This window comes from Hyalella azteca, unplaced genomic scaffold (genome assembly GCF_000764305.2).
Source record: "Hyalella azteca isolate HAZT.00-mixed unplaced genomic scaffold, Hazt_2.0.2 contig14299, whole genome shotgun sequence".
Taxonomy (NCBI): domain Eukaryota; kingdom Metazoa; phylum Arthropoda; class Malacostraca; order Amphipoda; family Hyalellidae; genus Hyalella; species Hyalella azteca.
Window position 1 is genome coordinate 72377 of NW_025944190.1, and position 23795 is coordinate 96171.

The 23795-nt window shown below is 45.6% G+C and overlaps 1 protein-coding gene across 1 annotated transcript; it reads right to left on the bottom strand.

Moving 5' to 3' along the window:
• Positions 1 to 8: 8 nt before the first annotated feature.
• Positions 9 to 22518, bottom strand: LOC108683147 (coatomer subunit beta'). The gene is made up of 22 exons (XM_018172432.2): positions 22384 to 22518; positions 17546 to 17704; positions 16882 to 17074; positions 16375 to 16523; positions 15622 to 15747; positions 14968 to 15040; positions 14709 to 14811; positions 14005 to 14074; positions 13490 to 13695; positions 12847 to 13046; positions 11084 to 11258; positions 10637 to 10680; positions 9766 to 9934; positions 9382 to 9547; positions 7182 to 7275; positions 6843 to 6898; positions 6528 to 6811; positions 4888 to 5040; positions 4141 to 4336; positions 3599 to 3884; positions 2949 to 3127; positions 9 to 883 (listed from the first exon to the last, which is right to left on the bottom strand). The coding sequence occupies exons 1-22, from the start codon at positions 22384 to 22386 to the stop codon at positions 842 to 844; spliced, it is 3126 nt and encodes a 1041-aa protein (XP_018027921.1). The 5' UTR covers positions 22387 to 22518; the 3' UTR covers positions 9 to 841.
• Positions 22519 to 23795: the final 1277 nt, after the last annotated feature.

Sequence of the window (23795 nt, forward strand, 5' to 3'; positions counted from 1 at the left end):
AAAGATTATTGTGTTGGAAAAGCTTTTAATAAAATAAACGACCAATTCAAGACGATCGCAATGTAACAGAAAAACATTTGCCTCCAGATGCAGGCAATGTGGAACATGCAAACAATTGATAAGCTCATTAAATAGTTTCACTTTTCGCCATCGTATCGATGTGCTAAATAAAAAATAACGTAGCTTTTCTCGTGTCCATAATCCACGAGGGAGGGTTCAAATATATTCAAATTTGAACGTTTTACTACAGCATTTAAAGCCCCGAAATCCGCAAGGATTAACAGTCCATACTTCTTTTCATAAATTATCTACGTTCAATCAAGTAGCTCATTTTGTATTTCTTCGCTACTTAATAAAATCTCAGGACAATTTTATTACTTTTTCAATGCTTTCATTTATTTAGAAGCTGACAAAAAGAACAGCGTTTAATCTTATTCATTGAAATTTGGTTAATTTAGCGACCAATTACTCACACTTTAATACTTTACTACATTACGTAACAAAAGTGTTGGTATATTTTCTGATAAAAATATGAATGCGTAGGCCATGTCATACACTGACAATATTTGAAGAAAATAACTGAGAGTGCACAGCGCATTTCAAGAAAGGAATGCATTCATACTCTTAATTTCCATCATAGATTCCATCACAAACTTTAATCATACGGAACAACTAATTAATGATAACAAATAAAATGATTCAAAGAAGAGCTTCAACATAGCAACGCCCAACCGTGGAAAATTCCAGTGAAGGCATTTTTCTCTTCTGAATTGCTGCTCCTTCAGGCGGAAAGTTATTATTTATAAATAAGTTTTTAATGCTGGCAGTTGCTGGGGTTTGTTCAGTCGACGAGCAGGTCTTCGTCGTCCAAGATGTTGGCGTCCTGCACAAAAACAACAACACGTCACACAGAGATGCTTGTGTAGGAACACACGTCACACAGAGATGCTTGTGTAGGAACACACGTCACACAGAGATGCTTGTGTTGTGCCACACACACGTCACACAGAGATACGACTTGGCCCCACAACTGCCCTGCCTCGGAGTCCGGACGGCCTCACGGTCCTTCACCCACCTCAAACATCTTGGCCCACGTGGCCTCCAGTTCCTCACCCACATTTTTAATATCTCTGTCTCCACGGCCTCCATTAATTATAAATAATTATCCCTATACTAAAACCAGGTAAACCTGGTAACCAGGGCTCCTCATACCGTCCCATCGCCCTCCTCTGTCCAGCGGTCGAGATCCTGGAACGCCTTCTACTCCCATACATCTCAGATTCTCTCATCACGGTCTCTTCGCAACATGGCTTTAAACCGGGACACTCGACAGTCACCGCCCTCCTCCCGCTCGCGCATCAGATTGCGACGGGTTTTATTTCACGCCGTCCCCCAGCACGTAGTGGCAGCTGCAGTCGACTTATCGAAAGCTTTCGATAGTGTCGACCACCCTCTCCTTAGTATGATCGCGGCCTCAGACCTACATTATAACCTGGTCCGCTGGCTGTGCTGTTACCTTAGAGGCAGGATGGCATCTTGCCTCTATCTTAGAACACAATCCCCTTTCAGAACAATCCATTCTGGAGTCCCCCTAGGGTCGGTCATCTCACCAGCCCTATTCAACTACATCATCTCGGACATACCTGTTCCGTCCCCCAACATCGCCTCATATGCAGACGACCTCACTATTTTTTGTGTCATCCCCGAGGCTCGACGCCGCGGAGGCTGACCTCTCTGAGCTTCCCCGGGGCGTCTCAGACTGGTCGACCGCCAAGAAACTGGCCGTGGCTCCTCGGAAATCCTCAGTCACGCTCTTCACCCCCGACACTCACAAATCCCGTCTAAACCCCTCTGCAACAATCTGCAGTGGCATCATCCCCTTGGACAAAACCCCCAAAATCCTAGGTGTCACCTGGGATACCCATTTTACGTTCTCTCCTCATGTCAGAGCCAAAGCCACCAAAGCAACAGGCTCCTTACGCATCTTAAAAGCCCTGGCCGGCACCAACTGGGGCTTCTCCAAGGAAGATATCATTGCCACATACCGGACAACTACTTGCCCAATCCTCAATTATGCTGTCCCCAACTGGTACCCTGTTGCCTCACGCACCGCAATAGCAAGTCTCCAAACCATACAAAACTCAGCCCTAAGACTAGCCACAGGCTGCCTCAAGATGGCCCCAATCGCCCATCTCCACCATGAGACCGGCGTCCTTCCCCTGCCCGCCCACCTGGATCTGGCCTGTGCTCAATTTCTCGCCAGCGCCCTCCAGCCTATCCATTCTTCTTTCAACATCGTCCATGCTCCCCTCGGAGACCGCCCCATGGAAGCTTCAATCAAGACGAGATTCGGCCACCTTGTGGCGCCTTTCCTGGCCGACGGCATCATGCCCGACGGTGCCTATGGAGAGGCAAAACGCCCCCTTCGCAGGGACATTGCCCCCCGTGTTGCGGCGACTTCCGTTAACAACGCTGTCCTCACAACCCCACCACCACTGATTGCATCAGTAGAGGCCTCGCTCCCTCGCCCTTACCGCTCAGCGCTATCCCAGCTCCGATCGGGGTACTGCAGCTCCCTTCCGTCCTACACCTGCAGGGTCGGACGCTCCCTTATCGCCGCTTGCAAGTAGTGCGGGGATCCCCTCCAGTCCGTCCAGCATCTCTTCGTCTGTCCCGCCTTCCCCACGTCCCTCAGCGTCTCCTCATTCTGGGACAGGCCCGTGGAGGCAGCGGCATTCCTGGCCACCCTACCTGCCTTCGCCTATATTCTCCCTCTTCCGGTGCCTCTACACAACAACTTGACCCCACAACTGCCCTGCCTACACAACAACTTGACCCCACAACTGCCCTGCCTACACAACAACTTGACCCCACAACTGCCGTGCCTACACAACAATTTGGCCCCGTAACCTAATAACATAATTAATACATAAACATCATTCACGTACGGCGCCCTCCAAGTTATCCTCCAGGCGCAGGTTATCGATGTCCAGGTCGAGCTCCATCTCCAGCCGCAGCCTCTCAGCGTCTGCTGGCGGAGGCGCGGCAGCTGTACTGCCTCCTGCTGGCGGAGGTATGAGAGGCGAGTCCCTGCCTGCCTGGGGCACGAGTGCAGGAGCCCCGCCACCTGCCAGAGGTACGAGAGCTGTATAGTTTGCCAGATGAATGAGACGTGTATAACATGCCAGAGGTTTGCTAGGTATATAACCTGCCCGAAGTGTTATTGGTATATAACCGGCCAGAGGTATGATAGATATATACTATATAACAATCGTACTTCTGGTATATAGGTACCGGTATATAGAATACCTATACTATATGAGAGGCATATAGTCAGCCAGAGGTATGACAAGCGAGTGGACAATCAGAGGTATGAGAGGCGCATAGCCCGCCAAATTTCTGAGAAGTGCACATGATAACATAGGGGCGGGAGGTGTACATGAGCTCTTACTTGTGGCATATACTAGCCATCAACATATGAACAATGTCTAAACAAAATATTATTAAATCAATACAATTTGCATATAAACGTAATAAAATATAAATAAAATATAACATAAAAGCAAATCCATACCAGTACAGCGTAAAAAAGTAGCACCTGAATTGTCGGTAAAATCAATAAGCGGGTCAGCATCTGCCGCCAGTCTGTCCTGGGGCTGGGGGGCGGTGCTGGCTGTTGTTGGGGGGCATTTCTCCTCTCCGCTGGGGGCGTCCTGGAATAAGTCGGGGGAGCTTTTCCCCCCCGGGCAGGGGGCGTCGTCGTCCCCTCTGGGGACATTTTCTTCTTCGTCGTCATCGAGGTAGCCGAGCTCGGCGGGGCAGACGAAGGCGCCTGAGGCCTCCGCCGCCGCCACCTCCGCTGCCACGTCGCGGTCCACGTTCGCCTGGAGGCGCCATGGATATTATCAATACTTTTGTTGTGATGGATGACATGAGTGAACATGTTCAACATAATGAATAATACTTGATAAACATCAGTCATGACACAGCAAAATACCTCACCTACCCTCACTGTGTTCACCACACTACCCCTCACCGCCCTCAACTGCACCCCAAGCCAACAAATTATATCAACCACCCCCACCGTCCCCCCACTCCCCCACCGCCCAGCCACTCCCCCAGCTCCCCACCTCCCCTCACCGTGACGCCGGGGTAGGCAGAGGCGGGCAGGGGGCGGTACGTCTGGCGGCAGAAGAGCTCCGCCTTCAGCGCCGCCGTCATGCCGGGGAAGAGGTTGTCGTACTGGCGGGGGTCAGCGAGGGTGGGGCCCACCGTGTCCCCAGCGGCGGCCTTCCACAGCCGCAGCACCCGGGGCACGCTGCTGGGGAGGTAGCTCCTGTGGGACGTTAATGTTGATTACTTGCTAGGAAATTGTTACAGAAACCTAATGTAATAAATAAACTTATATTTATCTTGCACGTTAATGTTATATATTTGCTATGTAATTGTTAAAGAAACCTAATTTAATGAATAAAATTTATCTTGCATATGAGACAGCTGGGGAGGTAGCTTCTGTCAGTGGAATGAGTTAAAATTGCTGGGAAATTTGAAAAAAAAATTTAATGTAAAAAAAATTTAATGTAATCAGTAAATGGTAAGATTTATTGCATTTAAAGAAGGCAGCTTCAGGCAGTCAACTGACCTGGCAAAGAAGGCAGCTTCAGGCAGTCAACTGACCTGGCAAAGAAGGCAGCTTCAGGCAGTCAACTGACCTGGCAAAGAAGGCAGCTTCAGGCAGTCAACTGACCTGACAAAGAAGGCAGCTTCAGGCAGTCAACTGACCTGGCAAAGAAGGCAGCTTCAGGCAGTCAACTGACCAGGCAAAGAAGGCAGCTTCAGGCAGTCAACTGACCTGGCAAAGAAGACAGCTTCAGGCAGTCAACTGACCTGGCAAAGAAGGCAGCTTCAGGCAGTCGCTTGGTCTCAATGAGGATCTGAAGGCAGCGCTGAAGGTCGCCGCTGATGAAGTGGGACAAGAAGGCCACGTTGTAGTGGCCACCGCTGGCCGCCAGATGGCCGACCTCCCGTACCAGCTCCGTACGTAGTTACCTGTGTGATGATGGACAATGTTACACGTAGTTACCTGTGTGGTGGTGGACATTGTTACACGTAGTTACCTGTGTGGTGGTGGACATTGTACACATTGACATTGTCCTAACATTTATCCGGTGCCAATCTGGCGTCTCATTATAATTATAATATAAGTTTAGATCATCTGTATTGAGACGTAATATTCACTTGACCTGATAGAGAATGATGGAGAAGTACTAGACCTGAGTCAGCGTCTGAACAACATCATGTGACAGATCACGGCTATCTCATTACGTCTGTGAACGATGAACATCGTTCACAATATTCGATGAACGATGAACATCGTTCACTAATGTTTATTGCTCGATTGATACAATCATTCATTCTCATGTGCATTTTTGTTATTGTGACTAAATTATTCTGTAGCGTCTGGCAAAGCTGCGCCAGTAACAATAGAGTCTGACCTTACTGCAGTAGGAGCTGCGTAGCGCGAGGTCAGGTCTTACTGCTGTAGGAGCTACGTAGCGCGAGGTCAGGTCTTACTGCTGTAGGAGCTACGTAGCGCGAGGTCAGGTCTTACTGCTGTAGGAGCTAAGTAGCGCGAGTCCCGCCAGCTCTAGTGAGGTTCTAACCTGGGCCTATACTTTCAAAACTCGCTAAGTGAACGTAAGTACTTACGCTCTATTTTCTTGTCTACGATTGGTGGATTTTGGTTAAAAGGCCGTCAATGATTGGCTGATGAACTTACGATCTCTTAACTTTTTTAGAAAGTATGGCCCCTGAACTAACCTCGCTCCGTTGCTTCACTAGCGATCTTGTGCCCCAACGCTAGTAGTTCTTATGGCCGTGCTCCAAACGTTCAAACAGTTTAATGTCCCGCGTACTGTTTTTTTTATTTTATTAAACGTGTTGCTTCTAAGTTTTCTTTACTGAAATAAAAGACAAATTTTATCTGTGTTATCTGAAGTTTTGATTGACGGAATCCTAGTGCAATCAAGTAAGACTGAACTTTTATGGAAGACAGTGTATTTTTTTACAAGACAGCTCGAGACATTCTGACAAGATTAAAGGTTGCGGCGAACGTCCAAAGGAACGGCGAAGGTCTATCTTATCACCACCCTTTTAAAGGAACGGCGAAGGTCTATCTCATCTTATTACGTCTCATTACAGATCATGTGATATTATAATATAATTATAATGAATATAATGAGATGCCGAGACGCCAGATTGACATCGGACACATTGTAAAACAGAATGATAAACATTTACAGGTGTAATCGACCCGATTTTCCTTCTAATCATATTTTTCAGTGCCTGCCTAGTGAACATCACTAGTTAGGTTTTATTTGACTACCATTAGTAACATCGTGGTGTATCAGCCAACCATCGCCCCCCAGACCCATGGTAGCACCACGCATCACCTGCAGCAGCAGGAGGCCCCACGCCACCTACCAGAGGCAGACGCCTGTAGCAGCAGGAGGCCTCACGCCACCTACCAGAGGCAGACGCCTGCAGCAGCAGGAGGCCTCACGCCACCTACCAGAGGCAGACGCCTGCAGCAGCAGGAGGCCTCACGCCACCTACCAGAGGCAGACGCCTGCAGCAGGAGGCCCGAGTGGTCCCCGGCGTTGCGTAGGCACAGCTGGGCCAGGTCGAGACGGCCCAGGCGCTGGGCCAGGTCCCCACAGGTGANGTCCTTCGTGTTAGAGGTCACGTCCTTCGTGTTAGAGGTCACGTCCTTCGTGTTAGAGGTCACGTCCTTCGTGTTAGAGGTCACGCCCTTCGTGTTATAGGCACAGTAACATAGTCACGCCTAAAGGACGCTCCAAACAACCCTTGGTCTGGATAAACAGCCTAAATATCTCGTCTCATGGGCACACAATTATAAATTCAACGAGTAATAACAGTTAGATATTGCAATTATTGGAATAATTGAAGAGTAATAATATAATGAAGTGTAATAAGAATAATTGAATTGAACACGGTCACATCAACATATAGAAAATAGAAACATTATCAAATCTTAATATTTAAATACTTTTTGCAAATATTAGCCGTGCTATAGTCCTATATATCATATAAAGACTTACATTTGTACAATATATAAATATTATATGTTTATATCATATAATTTCTGTATATCTTATAGCCGTACTTGTGGTCGGGGTCCTGTGTGACCTGCAGCGCCTGCGCCGCGAAGCCCTGCTTCTCCAGGAACTGTGCCACCCGCGTCCTGTGCGACACCTGCGGCGGGAGGGGGACATGTTAGGGGGGACACCTGCGGCGGGAGGGGGACGGTTTAGGGGGGACACCTGCGGCAGGAGGGGGACGGTTTAGGGGGACATGTTACTGATGTTAGGAGGGGCACGTTGCAGGAACATCTGCGAGGGGGGAATACGTAAAGGGGGACGTTAGGAGGGACACAGGGGCCGTACCGGGATGGAGGGCAGGATGCGGGGGACTTGTTTATCTAGCGCCGAATGTCTCGTTGGGAGTCGTGGTCTGAGATTGGGGACATCACATGTTTTATGGTATCACATGCCAGGTTATATACTGTCAAACATATCTATCGCCCTTAGGTATTCTATGAGTCGGTCGACTTTATAATGGCCGTGTTGTGGCTGGGCCAAGATACTTTTTAGGTGTGTTGGGGACATTTCAACATAGGTGAGGGAAGAATTGCCGTCGGGCATCACTAAGAGACGGGCACTCACAGAGGTAGTGGGTCACGGTCTGGAGCACTAGGCAATCCATACAATATGGAGCAGGCGAGCGTTCCATGAGGTGGCCATGGGTGATTCTGGTGTGTCCAATGGGAAGGCTGGTGAGGCATACCTCCACCCGGCGTACGCGGTGGGACGATGATGGCCAAGGCAGGCCTTAAACACTCATTAATTTGTCGGATTTTGTTGTTTTGTATTGTCGGTTTTCGAGGCGCGTCCATTCTCCCTGCCACTCGTCCAGTAGTTTCTTACGAAGGATGGGGTAATGATCCCGGTAGGGTACTTCATCATTCCAATGTGGCGTCTCTTCAGCCGCTGCACGGCTGAAGAGACGAAAGCTCACCTGCGGCTTCATTACCTGCTATCCGAACATGGCCGGGGACCCAACAGAATGTGACTGTCTTCTGGCGAGCAGAGAGTCGGATAAGCCATCTATGTATGGAGGTCACCGAGGGATGCGGCGAGTTGTAATGTAATAGCGCTTGCATAGCACTCTTCGAGTCACTGAATATACATATCTCCATGTCCTCGCTCTCCTTTGCAATTGCAATGGCACATATAATGCCGCTAAGCTCTGCCGTAAATACTGAGGAGTAGCCATGTAACTTCAGCGAGCTCCTCGCAACGTCGCATCCAACTATACTACACTGTTAGAAAAATTACCGTTAACGGTATTCCCGGCGTTTCAGTGGCCGGTCGGAATGTGAAAAGAAACATCATGTCGCCGTTTTTATTCTAATTTAACACTATAAATCCAGAAAACATCTGATAAAAACCGCGAACGCAAAACAGTTTATTTTCACGGGGCGACCGGGCACTAGAACGCCAGTGGGACCGTTTTTTCTCCAACAGTGTATCGTCTTTGGAGCCATCGGCGTATAAGTGCATATCATGTCTATGGCATGCGCTGATGTGATAGAGGAACAGAGGCCTAATATCATCAGTTGAGTGACCGCTTCTCCTGCCCTGCATGAGGCCTGGGCAGACCATGGAGGGGGAGAGCGACCAGCGAGAACCTAATGGGTTCTCGTGCATGTACACTAAAGACTGAACCCGTTAGAGAACCTAATGGGTTCTCGTGCATGTACACTAAAGACTGAACCCATTAGAGAACCTAATGGGTTCTCGTGTATGTACACTAAAGACTGAACCCATTAGAGAACCTAATGGGTTTAGGATGCAGGGGACGTACCGGGACGGAGGGCAGAATGCAGGGGACGTACCGAGACGGAGGGCAGGATGCAGGGGACGTACCGGGACGGAGGGCAGGATGCAGGGGTCGTACCGGGACGAAGGGCAGGATGCAGGGGACGTACAGAGACGGAGGGCAGGATGCAGGGGACGTACCGGGACGGAGGGCATGATGCAGGGGACGTACCGGGACGGAGGGCATGATGCAGGGGACGTACCGGGACGGAAGGCAGGATGCAGGGGACGTACCAGGACGGAAGGCAGGATGCAGGGGACGTACCGGGACGGAGGGCAGGATGCAGGGGACGTACCGGGACGGAGGGCAGGATGCAGGGGACGTACCGGGTACGGTGGGCAGGATGCAGGGGACGTACAGGGACGGAGGGCAGAATGCAGAGGACGTACCGGGACGGAAGGCAGGATGCAGGGGACGTACCGGGACGGAGGGCAGGATGCGGTCGGCGGTGTCGAAGTCCCGCCGCATGACCGCCGTCTGGTAGTCCAGGACGCTGAGGTGCAGCTCGTAGGACACCACGGCCAGGTCCTTGTCCCCCAGGTACACGCGGCTGTCCTTCGCCAGGTACCCCAGCAGGTACAGCGTCCTGCAGGAGGAGGGAGAGTTAACCTTTTATCGACCAGGTGTACCATACGGTCGCCTTTCAAACCTGTTCGGTAATATTATGGTCAAGATAAGGAATTGGCAACAGTCACGATCTCGCCGCCCAAATAGTAGCAGAGCCTGTGGACGGCTCACCTGTCGAGGTGGGCGACAGTCACGATCTCGCCGCCCACATAGTAGCAGAGCCAGTGGACGGCTCACCTGTCGAGGTGGGCGACAGTCACGATCTCGCCGCCCACATAGTAGCAGAGCCTGTGGACGGCGTTGGTGTAGATGAAGCAGTCGCCCACCCACGTGGCGGTGCGCACCACCTCACCCGCCACCTCCTCCAGCAGCTCGAACGCCTCCTCGATGCCGTCCTCCGTCACCCCTGGGGCACAGGTCATATTAATTACCTTCCAGGACAATAATGTTGTGGGGTAATATATGATACTAATATTAATTGCATATTAATAGAACCAATCGAACCAGTCCTTCTGAATGTTATTTACTTTCCAGGCTAATGACCTTATTTTTAATAACCTTCCACGTTAATGATATACTTTTAATAACCTTCCAGGACAATAATGTTGTGGGGTAATATATAATACTAGTATTAATTGGATATTAGTAGAACCAATCGAACCAGTCCTTCTGCTATTAATTACTTTCCAGGTTAATGAACTTATTTGTAATAACCTTCCAGGTTAATGATTTAATTTGTTATATCATTGGAGGCTAATAACCTGTTTACAATACCTAATAACTGTTTACTAACAACCTACCACGTTATTGACCTCACTGGGGATAGGTTATTATCTATATTGCAGAGGTTGATATTGATGACCTCAATATAAATAGGTTATTTTCGGCATTACGGAGGTCTTTATTAATATCAGTTAAGTAAATATATTGAGTAATATAAGTTGATATCGTCAGAGGCCATAGTGATGATATTATACGGGGACATTAAGGACAGGGATGTGGGAATAGGGTTGGTTGGGGTACAATAGGGGCTGGGGTTAAGGAACAGCAGGGGTTAGGGTACATTAGGGGTTGGGGTGGGGTAACAGTAGGGGTTAGGTAGACGTACCTTCCTTACGCTCCCTGGCGGCGGCCACAGCATCAGCGTTGTACCTGAGGAGAGCGGACATGATCAGAGCGGCGTTTTTATTACATTCTTTTTATATCGCATGATAATTTGTACAGCACCTTGAGATTAACTTGATATAACGCACAACCTTCATTTTCATTTATTTTAGGTTCACATTATTGTCTACTAATTTATTGATATAGATTTATTTATTTCAAGTTCCAAAAAAATCACATGATCAGCCACCAGCTGTGGCTGTTAATGAGATTCTCTTATTAGTTGTACCTCAGTGGCTCACCTCAAGACAAAGTAGTTGTCCTCAGTGGCTCACCTCAAGACAAAGTAGTTGTCCTCAGTGGCTCACCTCAAGACCAAAGTAGTTGTCCTCAGTGGCTCAGTGGCTCACCTCAAGACAAAGTAGTTGTCCTCAGTGGCTCAGTGGCTCACCTCAAGACAAAGTAGTTGTCCTCAGTGGCTATGGCGACGTACTGGCCGGACTCGGCCCAGTAGACCTGTCTCGCCTGGATCTCTATCCTGCGCACCAGCTCCTGGGTCTCCCAGTCGTAGAAGGCCAGTCCAGTAGCGCTGGAGCTGCAGCCCAGCAGCTGGCCTCCGAACAGACCTGGACATGACGTGACAGATAAGTGACATGCAAGAGTTATGTCTGTCATGTTTGTGATGTTTGCGACATGTTTGTCATGTTCATCTCATGTTTATGTCATGTTCAATTCATGTTTGAGTCATGTTCTTCTCATGTTCATGTTGTGCTCATCTCATGTTTGTGTCATGTCAATAACTTTCAGATCATTGGCAGTAGTATTGCAATATAAATTAAATATTATTCATATAAAAAACAGAAATAAATAATGTAAATTATTATTTATGAGAGAAACCTTCTAAGTTAGGAGTGTCATTGTGGTGTGATTGAACGACATATTTATATAAAAAATATTATTGGGAAAATACTTATTTCAATATAGGCATTAAACTACACTACTTACTGGGCATGTACACAACTGGGCATGTAAAATGCCAGCGTGTACACAACTGGGCGTGTAAAATGCCAGCGTGTACACAACTGGGCGTGTAAAATGCCAGCGTGTACACAACTGGGCGTGTAAAATGCTAGCCTGTACACAACTGGGCGTGTAAAATGCTAGCACGTACACAACTGGGAGTGTAAAATGCTAGCGTGTACACAACTGGGCGTGTAAAATGCTGGCGTGTACACAACTGGGCGTATAAAATGCTAGCGTGTACACAACTGGGCGTGTAGAATGCTAGCGTGTACACAACTGGGCGTGTAAACAGCTGCGTGTACACAACTGGGTATGTAAACAGCTGCGTGTACACAACTGGGTATGTAAAATGCTAGCGTGTACACAACTGGGCGTGTAAAATGCCAGCGTGTACACAACTGGCGTGTAAAATGCCAGCGTGTACACAACTGAGCGTGTAAAATGCTAGTGTGTACACAACTGGGCGTGTAAAATGCTAGCATGTACACAACTGGGCGTGTAAAATGCTAGCGTGTACACAACTGGGCGTGTAAAATGCCAGTGTGTACACAACTGGGCATGTAAAATGCTAGCGTGTACACAACTGGGCATGTAAAATGCTAGTGTGTAAACAACTGGGCGTGTAAACAGCTAGCGTGTAAACAGCTGGTCCAAGAGACTCACGCTCACAGCCGCAGATGGGCACAAAGATGGTCTTGTCTTCACGCCTCCTGAACACACCAGCTGCAGCAGGCAAGACGTCAGTGGCCTCAGTGGCTGCACTGAGGGCCACACAGTGGCTGGACTGAGGGCCACACAGTGGCTACCCTCAGCGCTGAAGTCCGGCTTGAAGGCCCCCTCCATCACTCACCCTCAGTGCCTAAGTCCGGCTTGAAGGCCCCTACATCACTCACCCTCAGCGCCTAAGTCCGGCCCCTCCATCACTCACCCTCAGCGCCGAAGTCCGGCCCCTCTATCACTCATCCTCAGCGCCGAAGTCCGGCCACTCCATCACTCACCCTCAGCGCCAAAGTCCGGCTTGAAGGCCCCCTCCATCACTCACCCTCAGCACCTAAGTCCGCCCCCTCCATCACTCACCCTCAGCGCCTAAGTCCGGCCCCTCTATCACTCATCCTCAGCGCCGAAGTCCGGCCCCTCCATCACTCACCCTCAGCGCCGAAGTCCGGCTTGAAGGCCCCCTCCATCACTCACCCTCAGCGCCGAAGTCCGGCTTGAAGGAAGTCTTCTCCTTGAAGTTCTTGAAGATCTTGACGGTGTAGTTGGACTCCCTGATGGCGTACTCGGACGAGTCCAGCCCCCACACGAACTCCAGCGCCGGACCGAAGGCCTTGTTGCGCAGCGCCATCGCCGTGTAGATGATGTATTCTCCGTCCCCACACACCACCACGAACCTGGGGGAGTGTAGCGTGTTAGGGGTGTATGGGGGAGTGTAGCGTGTTAGGGGTGTATGGGGGAGTGTAGCGTGTTAGGGGTGTATTGGGGAGTGTAGCGTGTTAGGGGTGTATTGGGGAGTGCAGTGTGTTAGGGGTGTATTAAGCCCTACTGTTGGGGTTGTGGCCGATGTTGCAAGTTTACCCTTGCAACATTTAAGAGACAACTGGACAAGTGGTTGAGAAAGATCCCGGACTGTCCAGTAATGGGAAACTACCATCAGCAAGTGACAAGCAAGAGCATCTTGCATCAGGTGGCCCAAATGAGGGCAAATAGATGGAACACGTCCTACGACTCGGAGACGAAGGACGACGAAGGCGGCGCATCAGCTTGACTGGGGACTAGGAAGTCCCGAACTCATCATAAGGTCATAGGGTAAGGTGATGTCTCTCAGGGTCCCCACCTGCCGTTGGGGTTGTGGCTGATGCTCTGGGGGTAGATGTCGCAGGCCCCCATGTCCTTGACGGCCAGGGGGAGGCGCTCCCCGTCCCGGATGTCTGACGTGGCGTCCGCCGTGGCCTTGAGGTTGGCCTGCTGCAGCTCAGAGTGGCGGGCGAACACAAGCTTCCCCGACACGTCCATCGACATGGCGGGCTCCTCCCGACCCAGCTGCACATTATATTTACACCATTGGTCTTTTGTAAATTAATATATTAATGCAATACATGATTAAAGTGGTATACTAAATCAGTAAGGATGACATCATTGCTTTTCTGCTACGGCTTCCGCCGACCCAGCTGTTCAGGGACATACAGGTCTTTGGTATCGTGAAGCAAATTGATGGTTTCCACCTCATTATAATTCATGGTAATGCCCCAGCGTCAAGGTAATACAATCCTCAATGCTGTCCCAGTGCCCACCTTGACCATGACGCTGCCCCAGTGCCCACCTTGACCATGACGCTGCCCCAGTGCCCACCTTGACCATGACGCTGCCCTCGTCGTACCCGATGCAGACGCTGTTGCTGCCGCGCTGAGTAGAGATGCACCTGTAGTGATATACAGGCATATAGATTATAAGTCATACCTATATACATATACATATGAACGTATAATGACTCTTATACATTTAAATACATATTATTGTGTAAGAGGTTTAAAATTTTCATGTTGCGCGGGGTTAATAAGAATGAATGTATTGATGCCTTGTGTGATATGAACAAATTGGATGAAGTGCTACTACTGCAACACTGCACGACAGCTCTAGCACAACACAACACAGCACAACACAGCACAACCCAGCACATCACAGCCCAGCACATCACAGCCCAGCACAGCACAGCACATCACAGCACAACACAACACAGCACAGCCCAGCACATCACAGCACAGCACAGCACAGCACAGCACAGCACAGCACATCACATCACATCACAGCAAAGCACAGCACAGCCCAGCACAGCCCAGCACAGCACAGCCCAGCACATCACAGCACAGCACAGCACAACACAGCACAACCCAGNGCACTGTAAGGAGGGACATGTGTCAGCAGGAGGGGCAGGGAGGGGTGGAACTGCACTGTAAGGAGGGACATGTGTCAGCAGGAGGGGCAGGGAGGGGTGGAACTGCACTGTAAGGAGGGACATGTGTCAGCAGGAGGGGCAGGGAGGGGTGGAACTGCACTGTAAGGAGGGACATGTGTCAGCAGGAGGGGCAGGGAGGGGTGGAACTGCACTGTAAGGAGGGACATGTGTCAGCAGGAGGGGCAGGGAGGGGTGGAACTGCACTGTAAGGAGGGACAAGTGGACAGGATGGGCAGAAGACAAGGGACAAAATTTATAGGCGTCAATGGATAGGATGGACAGACGGCCGTTAACAAAATAGACAGGGGCCCATGGACAGAAAAGACAGACAGAAAGGACGGTATGGACAGGAGGCCCACCTGAGGAGACGTTCTGGGTGTGGCCGTCCAGCGTCTGCACGCACGTCTTGTTCTGGTAGTCCCAGATCTTCACCTGCAACATCACCGCCATCAATAACATCACCAACATCACTAAACATCGCGGCCTGGGACTGCTACATCCGAAGCAAATTCCAAGGATACCAAACATCACAAAACATTACTAACATCCCTGCATCTTAACAACATCACTACTCCATCCAACCTCACACACATCATCATTGGTATATTTTTATGTAAATCATGCACAAACAATTCCCTGATAAGCCCCAAATAATGACAGGAATTTCTATTTGATGGAAAGCTGATGCACTTCTTAGTTTACAGGTATGTCCAAAACTGGGTAAAAAAATGAGTGTTTACGTGTGTAAAATGTACATAAGCGATATTTTGTCCCGGTAGGAGGACCAATATTGGATATCTTGGTAGAAAGTGCCGCCCTAACCCAAGCCTCACCAGGCAGTCGTCAGCCCCCAACATGAGGTAGGGCTTGTGTCGCCCTAACCCAAGAATCACCAGGCAGTCGTCAGCCCCCGACATGAGGTAGGGCTTGTGCCGCCCTAACCCAAGCCTCACCAGGCAGTCGTCAGCCCCCGACATGAGGTAGGGCTTGTGCCGCCCTAACCCAAGCCTCACCAGGCAGTCGTCAGCCCCCGACATGAGGTAGGGCTTGTCGCCGCCGTGGCTGTAGTCGACGCAGTTCACCCCCCGCTGGTGGCCCTCCAGGCTGAAGTTGGCGTGCGGGGACCCAAGCTGCCAGACCTGAGAGGGGAAGGGGAGGGAGGGTTACATTATAGGGCTACAGAAAATATCATATTTACAATTAGATGTAATTGTTACCTAATTGTTAATAAGGCTAAATGTTACCATTCACTAGCCCCAACTGTCTGAGGGTGAGTGGCTCATGGCCTGTCCCCCCTATCACTCCTGCTCTTGACAGCTGTTTCAGTCTTCCTGAGACTGAACCTCCCCTCACCCCCCATGACAGTTTCCTCAACTACACCTTGACAGTCCATTTAATCCCCCCTTGACAGTCCATTTAGTCCCCACCTTGACAGTCCATTTAATCCCCCGTTGACAGTCCATTTAGTCCCACCTTGACAGTCCATTTAGTCCCCACCTTGACAGTCCATTTAGTCCCCACCTTGACAGTCAATTTAGTCCCACCTTGACAGTAGCCTCTGCCACCCACCGCGACGGTCCCACAGCTCTCTCTTGACAGTTTCCTCATCCCCCACCTTGACATCCCCTCAGCCTCCATTTACAGCTCCCCAATCACCCACCACAACAGTCCCCCCACCAGAACGGTCTACGCAGCTCCCATTTCCCCCCAGCCCCCACCATGATGGTCCCCCTCATTCCCCACTGACAATCCCCCAGTTCCCCCACCTTGACAGTGCGGTCGAGGGAGGCGGAGGCGAAGGTGTTGTTGTCCTTGGGGTTGATGACGATCTGCATGACGTAGTGCGAGTGTCCCTCGAACACCTGCTGACACGCCCACTTCTGGTCCCAGTTCCACAGCTTGATGAGCATGTCGTCTGTAACATGTTAACATGTTAGTACATGTTGTCTGCAACATGTTAGTACATGTCATCTGCAACATGTTAGTACATGTCTGCAACATGTTAGTACATGACTGCAACATGCCAAAATGTCAGTAGATGTCGTCTGCAACATGTGTTTTGAGACTTGCATTTATCTAAAAAATAAAAAAAATTAAAATAATTCATTCACACCTGAAGAGGTCAGCACAAAGCCTTATCTTCACCTGAAGAGGTCAGCACAAAGCCTTATCTTCACCTGAAGAGGTCAGCACAAAGCCTTATCTTCACCTGAAGAGGGCAGCACAAAGCCTTATCCTCACCTGAAGAGGTCAGCACAAAGCCTTATCATCACCTGAAGAGGTCAGCACAAAGGGCTGTGTGGGATGCACAACAATGCAGCGCACATAGTCACTGTGTGCCTCGAACTGGTGTACGCGCTCGAGTGTGTTGTAGTTGAAGACGCGCACCATCATGTCGTCAGAACCCGACACCACCCAGTTCTTGCGGGCCACAAACTTGGCAGCTCGCACCGGCAGGTCACAGACCTGCCAATAGTGATACACTGAACATTTCAGAACATTTCAAATAAATCTTTTCCAGAAAAAAATTGTTAACTGTAAATAACTTTAACATTGACGCCTTTTTAAACAAGGTTCACTGGAGTAAAAGGGTCCTTAAGGCCAGGATTTTAAAGCTTGACATTTTTTGCATAAAATATCATTAGGATAAAAAGTCTTAATAAAACACATGTTTTTATGATGGGAAATATAGCTTACTTTTCAGCAGTTCAGTTTTAAACTTTGTAAATAGTACAATCCCAGTCATTATGAGTCAAACAAAAATCATTTCAACGCGAACCTTGCTAAGATATAACCTCAAGAGTTAATTATTATCAATTTATAACCAAGTTTCTCAAGCTACTAAATCACTTAGATATTCAGTTTCCCATGATCAATGGAATTTATTTCTTCATTCAGCGCAATTAAAACAGTGAAGAAGTCTGTGGAGCTATTTACCTCAAAGCTCTTGACGAGCTGCTGTGACTCCAGGTTCCACACGTGGATGTTGCCATTGTAGAGTGCAGCGAGCATCCATGGCTCACTGGGATGCTGGTCCACAAACTTGACACGGTCAGATCGTGCGGTGAGACCGCGCTTGACATCCAAGCGCAGAGGCTGCAATAGTAATGAATTTGTACAAAATTGCACCAGTACAAAAAATCACAATGTTCAAAATTATATTAATCTATATTATATAACATATATCATTATAATATAATGTTTTATTTTAATACATCAGCAAGATTTTCATTGAATAAAAGTCTCGCCTGCCCCATTATAGCAGGCTGATTAAGGTATAGTCCATGCATTATTTAGACTAAACTAACAATGAAGAATAAGGAATACCGTAAAATGGGGTAACTTAGACCGGCGGGGTAACTTAGACCACTTTTTGTTTTTTTAACAAAAACCCCCACAACTCAAAAACTATTTGACATAGAAAAATTTTGTAAATTACATAAAGACTATGAGAGGCAGGAGCCAGCAATTTATGGTGAGTGAAGCTGGAGTATAGACCTGTATTTTGCATGTTTCAATTCAAGTTTAATTTAGCAAGTAAAAAAATGGCATCATTTATAATAAAAAAGTGGTCTAAGTTACCCCATTTTACGGTAATAAGGCCAGGTAAAAATGGTACAAAGAGTTTATACAAGTCTGAAATGACTGGAGGAAAAATTTGGTAGATACAAAAGCATCAGGATCATCACTCCAATGCTCATAGACCGTAAAATGAATTTTATAGGTGAATCTGCCAGCAATATTTAGACAAATTTTGCACAATATTCCAGATTGGTTCCTATCAATGTAGCATGCAATATGGGACATTGGGCAGAGATTTCATAGAACCATTGGCAAAAACAATCAATTCAGAGCTAAGTAGGAAAATTCCTTATTTTCCCTTAACCCATTAATGCCGAGCGGTTCCATTTGGAACCAGCGGAAAAAATTGATTCATAATAAAATTGTATGGTCAAATCAATATACTAGTGGATGCGAAGGTTTGATACATATCTTGTACATGTTCTGGCAACGTTTGGTTCTGCTGCACCGACTACTCCCTGCTCAGTTAACTTTAAAAGATTGTAAGTACCGGGTGTCAGACAGGAGGGCTTGACATCTTTGCAGAGAAACGTAAGTAGTTCGTCCTAAAAATATATTATTTATAAGTTAGATGCAGAATTTTATCGATAAAGAGAGTACTTTTAATTATGTATATGGTATTATGTGATATAATGTTTCTAAAAGTCTTTTAGATCATGAAATATTTTGTCTGGTTCCAAATGGAACCGCTCAGCAGTAGTGTAAGCATTCCGGTCATCTCACTTTCCCAGTAGATTTTTTTGTGATATAGTTACGCATTGTATTTCAAAACCTTGTTTGTACTTAGAAATTATTTATTTAGATCTTAGATCAACAGTCTTTCTGTTATTTGTTAGTGAACTATTATCTTTAGAGCTGTTAGGAATATATATCCCGAAAGTTTAAATATTTGGAAGTAGGTACGTTGAACACTATACGATTGTTCATCCCGAGTCACTTTTTTTCTAATTGTATTTTGGCAGATCATCACATGAAATAATTGAGATTTCGAGAGAAGAATATTACGAAGATCAAATATTTGCTACTGAACCTTTCACAGAAGCAGCAACAAACAAAACATACTGCGATTCAGATAACTCAGATGACGCAGCCACTAGCAATTCTGCTCGCCTATCGAGAATAGTCATTGCAGCAACAGTAATCACCAAATGTGAAAACAATGACTTTTGATAGAGAAGAAAGTAAACTGTGGTCATATACTACCGGGTACGACGTATACGAGGCTAGCCCGCGAGATTTAGTTATAAACTTTGGGCAGCAGATAAATCAGATGATATTATTCTGCAATTGAAGCCAATCGGAGGATCTAATAGAAAAAGAAACTAATTCATGGGCTGGAACATGGATTGGTCCCATAAACATGATACAATTGGTCCCAAGCCAACATATTATATATGAAATCTATTCTGGTCTCATTTGGCTTCTCAAAAAACATTTGAAAAAAAAAAAAAATGGCTAGTGCAATAAATTTTCAAAAAAGATTGGTTAGGAAATGCAATAATGCAGGAGACCCTAAATAAAACAATCAGGGTCTATAGTGCACCCTTCAACTTCGATCCTTGATGAAGTGCAATACAACAATCAACAACATTGGCCAGCAAAGAGACATCAGAAGCACTGCAAATGCAGTGCTTCGTAAACAATGTTGAGAACGCACCCACAAACATTCGTAAAATGGGAAACCTTCCTATTCATTTTGAATGAATGGAAGCATTCTATGCTAAAAATAAAATTGTATTCTGCCATGATTGATTTATCATCAGTATTGTCCATTGTGAATACGTATTATCCATTATGCATAACCTTGCTTGATTTACTATCGGAAAAAGTGTTGTTTGAAGAAACGTTACGTTAATGCCGAGCGGTTCCATATGGAACCAAGCTATAATTTTTCACATACAACGAAAAATAAATATATGAACATATTTTTTGTTTATTACCATCACAAATGATAATATTCTCACAAGGAACCCAAAAAAAATTCAGTAAATAATTCTTGTCATTAATGGGTTAAGTGTCCCAGCCCTAATATTATATAAATTTAATAGGTATTGAATCTCTTGGCTTTAATGTCATGTACTCTTGTTTAATAAAAAGCACTTGTTGTACTCTGAAAAAACTGTGGTTTGCCCTTAGCAAATGCATCATTTCATAAAATTTTCCACTTCTGGAGTACTTCCACGCTGCTGCCAAAATATTGTGCCTAATGTTAACATCATGATATTGAGTCAACCCAAAAGATTTTGTTGAAGATCGCATTATTTGCATAGTTGCGGTCCCTTACTCTCCCTGCACCAGGGTGCAGTAGGTGGAAGCAGCGTCGCCAATATATGGGTTTTTAAGCCCAAAGCATTGCCAACCATTTTCAAGATGCATCGCTGGGAAATTTTTAATGAAAAGCCATTTACAACGAGTAATGAAAAACTATTTACAAGCCACGAACTTATTTACAAGGTTGCATGCACGTGTTACCCTAAATAACTAACTTTACCCTAAAAACAGTCCGATTGTCCAGCAAGTGTCAACTGAACATGTGATGATGCAGTCTGACTGCTCTAATGTGACCGCAATTACATTTTGTTTACATTTTTTTGGCGGGAACTCATCGCAACCAATTTCCGGACAAGCTTTACTGCATCCTGATCTATCCAACGTACCAGAAACCATACTTTTTTCTAAATAGTTGGCCGAAGACTGATGAATATATTAAATGCAAGAATTTCAATCTAAATGTGTTGGCAAGATCTTCTGAAGGCTTAAATTTGCTACTGAAGCATCACCGAAGATCTTGCAATATTTATCCACTCTCTGCACAGTGGTCCCTGCACCGCAACACTTAAACACATCACAATTGATTTACGGACAAGCTTCATTGCATCCTGATCCATCTGGCGTACCAGAAACCTTACTGTGCACGCTTGTGGCCTTTCAGATCCAGGTCTCATACAGTGGCAATAGTCGTTGGAATTTCAACAATTTTCGCTGAAGTTATCGACCAATTTTTTACTTTACAACAACTTTCGAGCTAAAATAATAGGTCATTTATCTTTTTCAAAAGTGACGGAATATAGGGATTTGGAAGGTTTCCATTCTAAAGGCTTTTTAATAAATATGGCAACATTTTGTGACGTTTCATCGTTGCTGACGCGTAGTGAAGTGTTTTGAGAGTCATGTGAAGGCAACAGAACTTACGTAACGCATACGGTTTTTTTATAGTTTTTCATTTTTCGATGCGTCCTTAAAGTGTCGGAATATACCGCGTTTACCCTACATTTTGCTGCTGATGCATTGCCAAATATCTTTTGATATTCATCCACTTTCTGCACCCTGGCATGATGATTGGGATAAGAAATTCACGGCTCAAAAAAAATGGAATCATGGCTTGTAAATCCATAACACCATGGCTCATAGTGGCAAACCACTGATTTTTTAGAATCAGTTCATTTTTAATTTCCTCATTTACTCAAGATTTCAACAGATTTCTTATGTATGATAATTCTGGTATCCAAGATACTTTACTGGTCTACTTATAGGACTAAAAAATGAACTTGAGGAGGAGTCTAAAAAACTCTCTGCTTTGCCACTATGCCATGGCTTTAAAAATCCAGTCATGGTTTACAGAATAGCTATTTTCCTCACTAGCTTTAGGGGTGATTTGAAAATATGGCATCCTTTGGCAGATGAAAGTATAAGATTTTTTTTCCATTACCTATTATTTACTGGAGAAATCAGGAAAAAGGCATAGAAACAGGCAAAATTTACCAAATTCATAGGTATTTTCATCCAATCAAGAATCAACATGTAGCTTCTGCCAAATTTTCCACTTAGGCTAGGCTAGGTATAGCTATAGCATTGATGATAGAAAACAAAAAACTTTAGAAACAACTTGTATTATTTTTTAACCAATCAAGCAAAATACTATTGTACACTGTCACACATTCAAATTGATAGATTATAAAATGAAGACATTGAACACACTGGTCAGTCACAAAGTACAACATGACACTGGCCACTGTTTTACAAATTTACAGTATTAATTCAGTAGGTTAGCTAATTAAAAATGAGCCGTTTTAGGGTACTAATCAATGACCGTGACGTTTATTTGGATTGATCTAAGCATGCATATTGAATAAAAATGGAATCCACTGATATACAGTTGAAGGAAAAAATTAGTTACCGTCAAGCGTACGCACCATTATTTATAGATCAAAATGTAAATCAATGTCGAAATTTCAGTAAGTATTCCACCAGGTAAACGCTATGATGTTAGACGCACCGCTAATACGTGCCACCTCGAGCAACCATAACAAAGCTGTTGCCACATGACATGCTATCCCATAACTCCCGGAATTGTAGAGAAAAATTGAAAGCGACACAGACAATGAGGAAAATGAGAAAATATATATATATATATATATATATATATATATATATGATTATTCATATTTTACGCTTTTCAAGAATTATTTTCAAAAGAAGTAGGCGATGAAAATAATGGGATGAATTTATACGTATAAGAACGTATGAGAGTGATAATGAGACACTTCAGAGGGCAATATCTACTTTGAAATATGTTGTATGCAACAAATTTTGAAAAAATTATCATCAAAAATTTTTATAGACGTATTAACAATCGTTTAGATAATTTTCAGTTTCGCATCGGGCACGCAGCTGTTATGTGAGGTTTATCCGCTATATGGCAAGATTTTTGACGTGTCAACGCGTGGTCATGTCTAAAATACGAAAGAGATCATGCGCTAGTACAAAAGTACGCAAGTGTGCGTTGATTGAAACCTTTGAGAAGGGTATTTCGTGTATAATTGACATAGAGTAAGATGTAAAAAAATAGGTGACAGTAGTAAAATGAAGAGATTGAATGCAAGGAGAGATGACGTTTGTCGAATTTGTGAGGGAAACAGTGGAACATCGATCTCATGATGGGGTGCGAAACAAATGATAAATATTTATGACTGCTATAGTGATAATGAATGTGAAGGTGATGGCAAGGTATTTGAAAGAACAGGAGATGAATTGATTGAAAAGTTATTTCAGCATGAGTAACTGCTGCCGCGACAGATAGTATAAAGAAATGTCTGGTGGATGAGAGAGAGGTGAGTGTTGATGAGAGAGAAGGCCGTATATTTGCAAAAAAATAACAATGATAATAATAATTATAATAAATTGAAAGAAATTAGCGAGAAGCAAAGAACTTGCCATGATTGATATAAATGCCTAAATCTCAGTGCAATTCATAAGACCCCTACAGCCATATGACACTACTTAGCCTTCGACCTACATTACATACCATGCAGTGTATATTATATACCAGTGCATATGTCATACATATCTATATTACATCCCAATGTATATTACACACAAATCTTGCTGTGCACACCAATCTACCCTCTATTATCTAGCTAAATCCTCGTTTTAATTAAAGGTTTTGTTTATTAACATAGTATTTAATAAAAGAGATAACAAATCAATTTCTACCACTACAACTGTAAATGATTTGCGATAAAAAAAATTGTACTCGTACAACGAATGTCGCTACGCATTATGAAGAAAATTATACATTTAAAAAACATCAGAAATGACGGAGTAA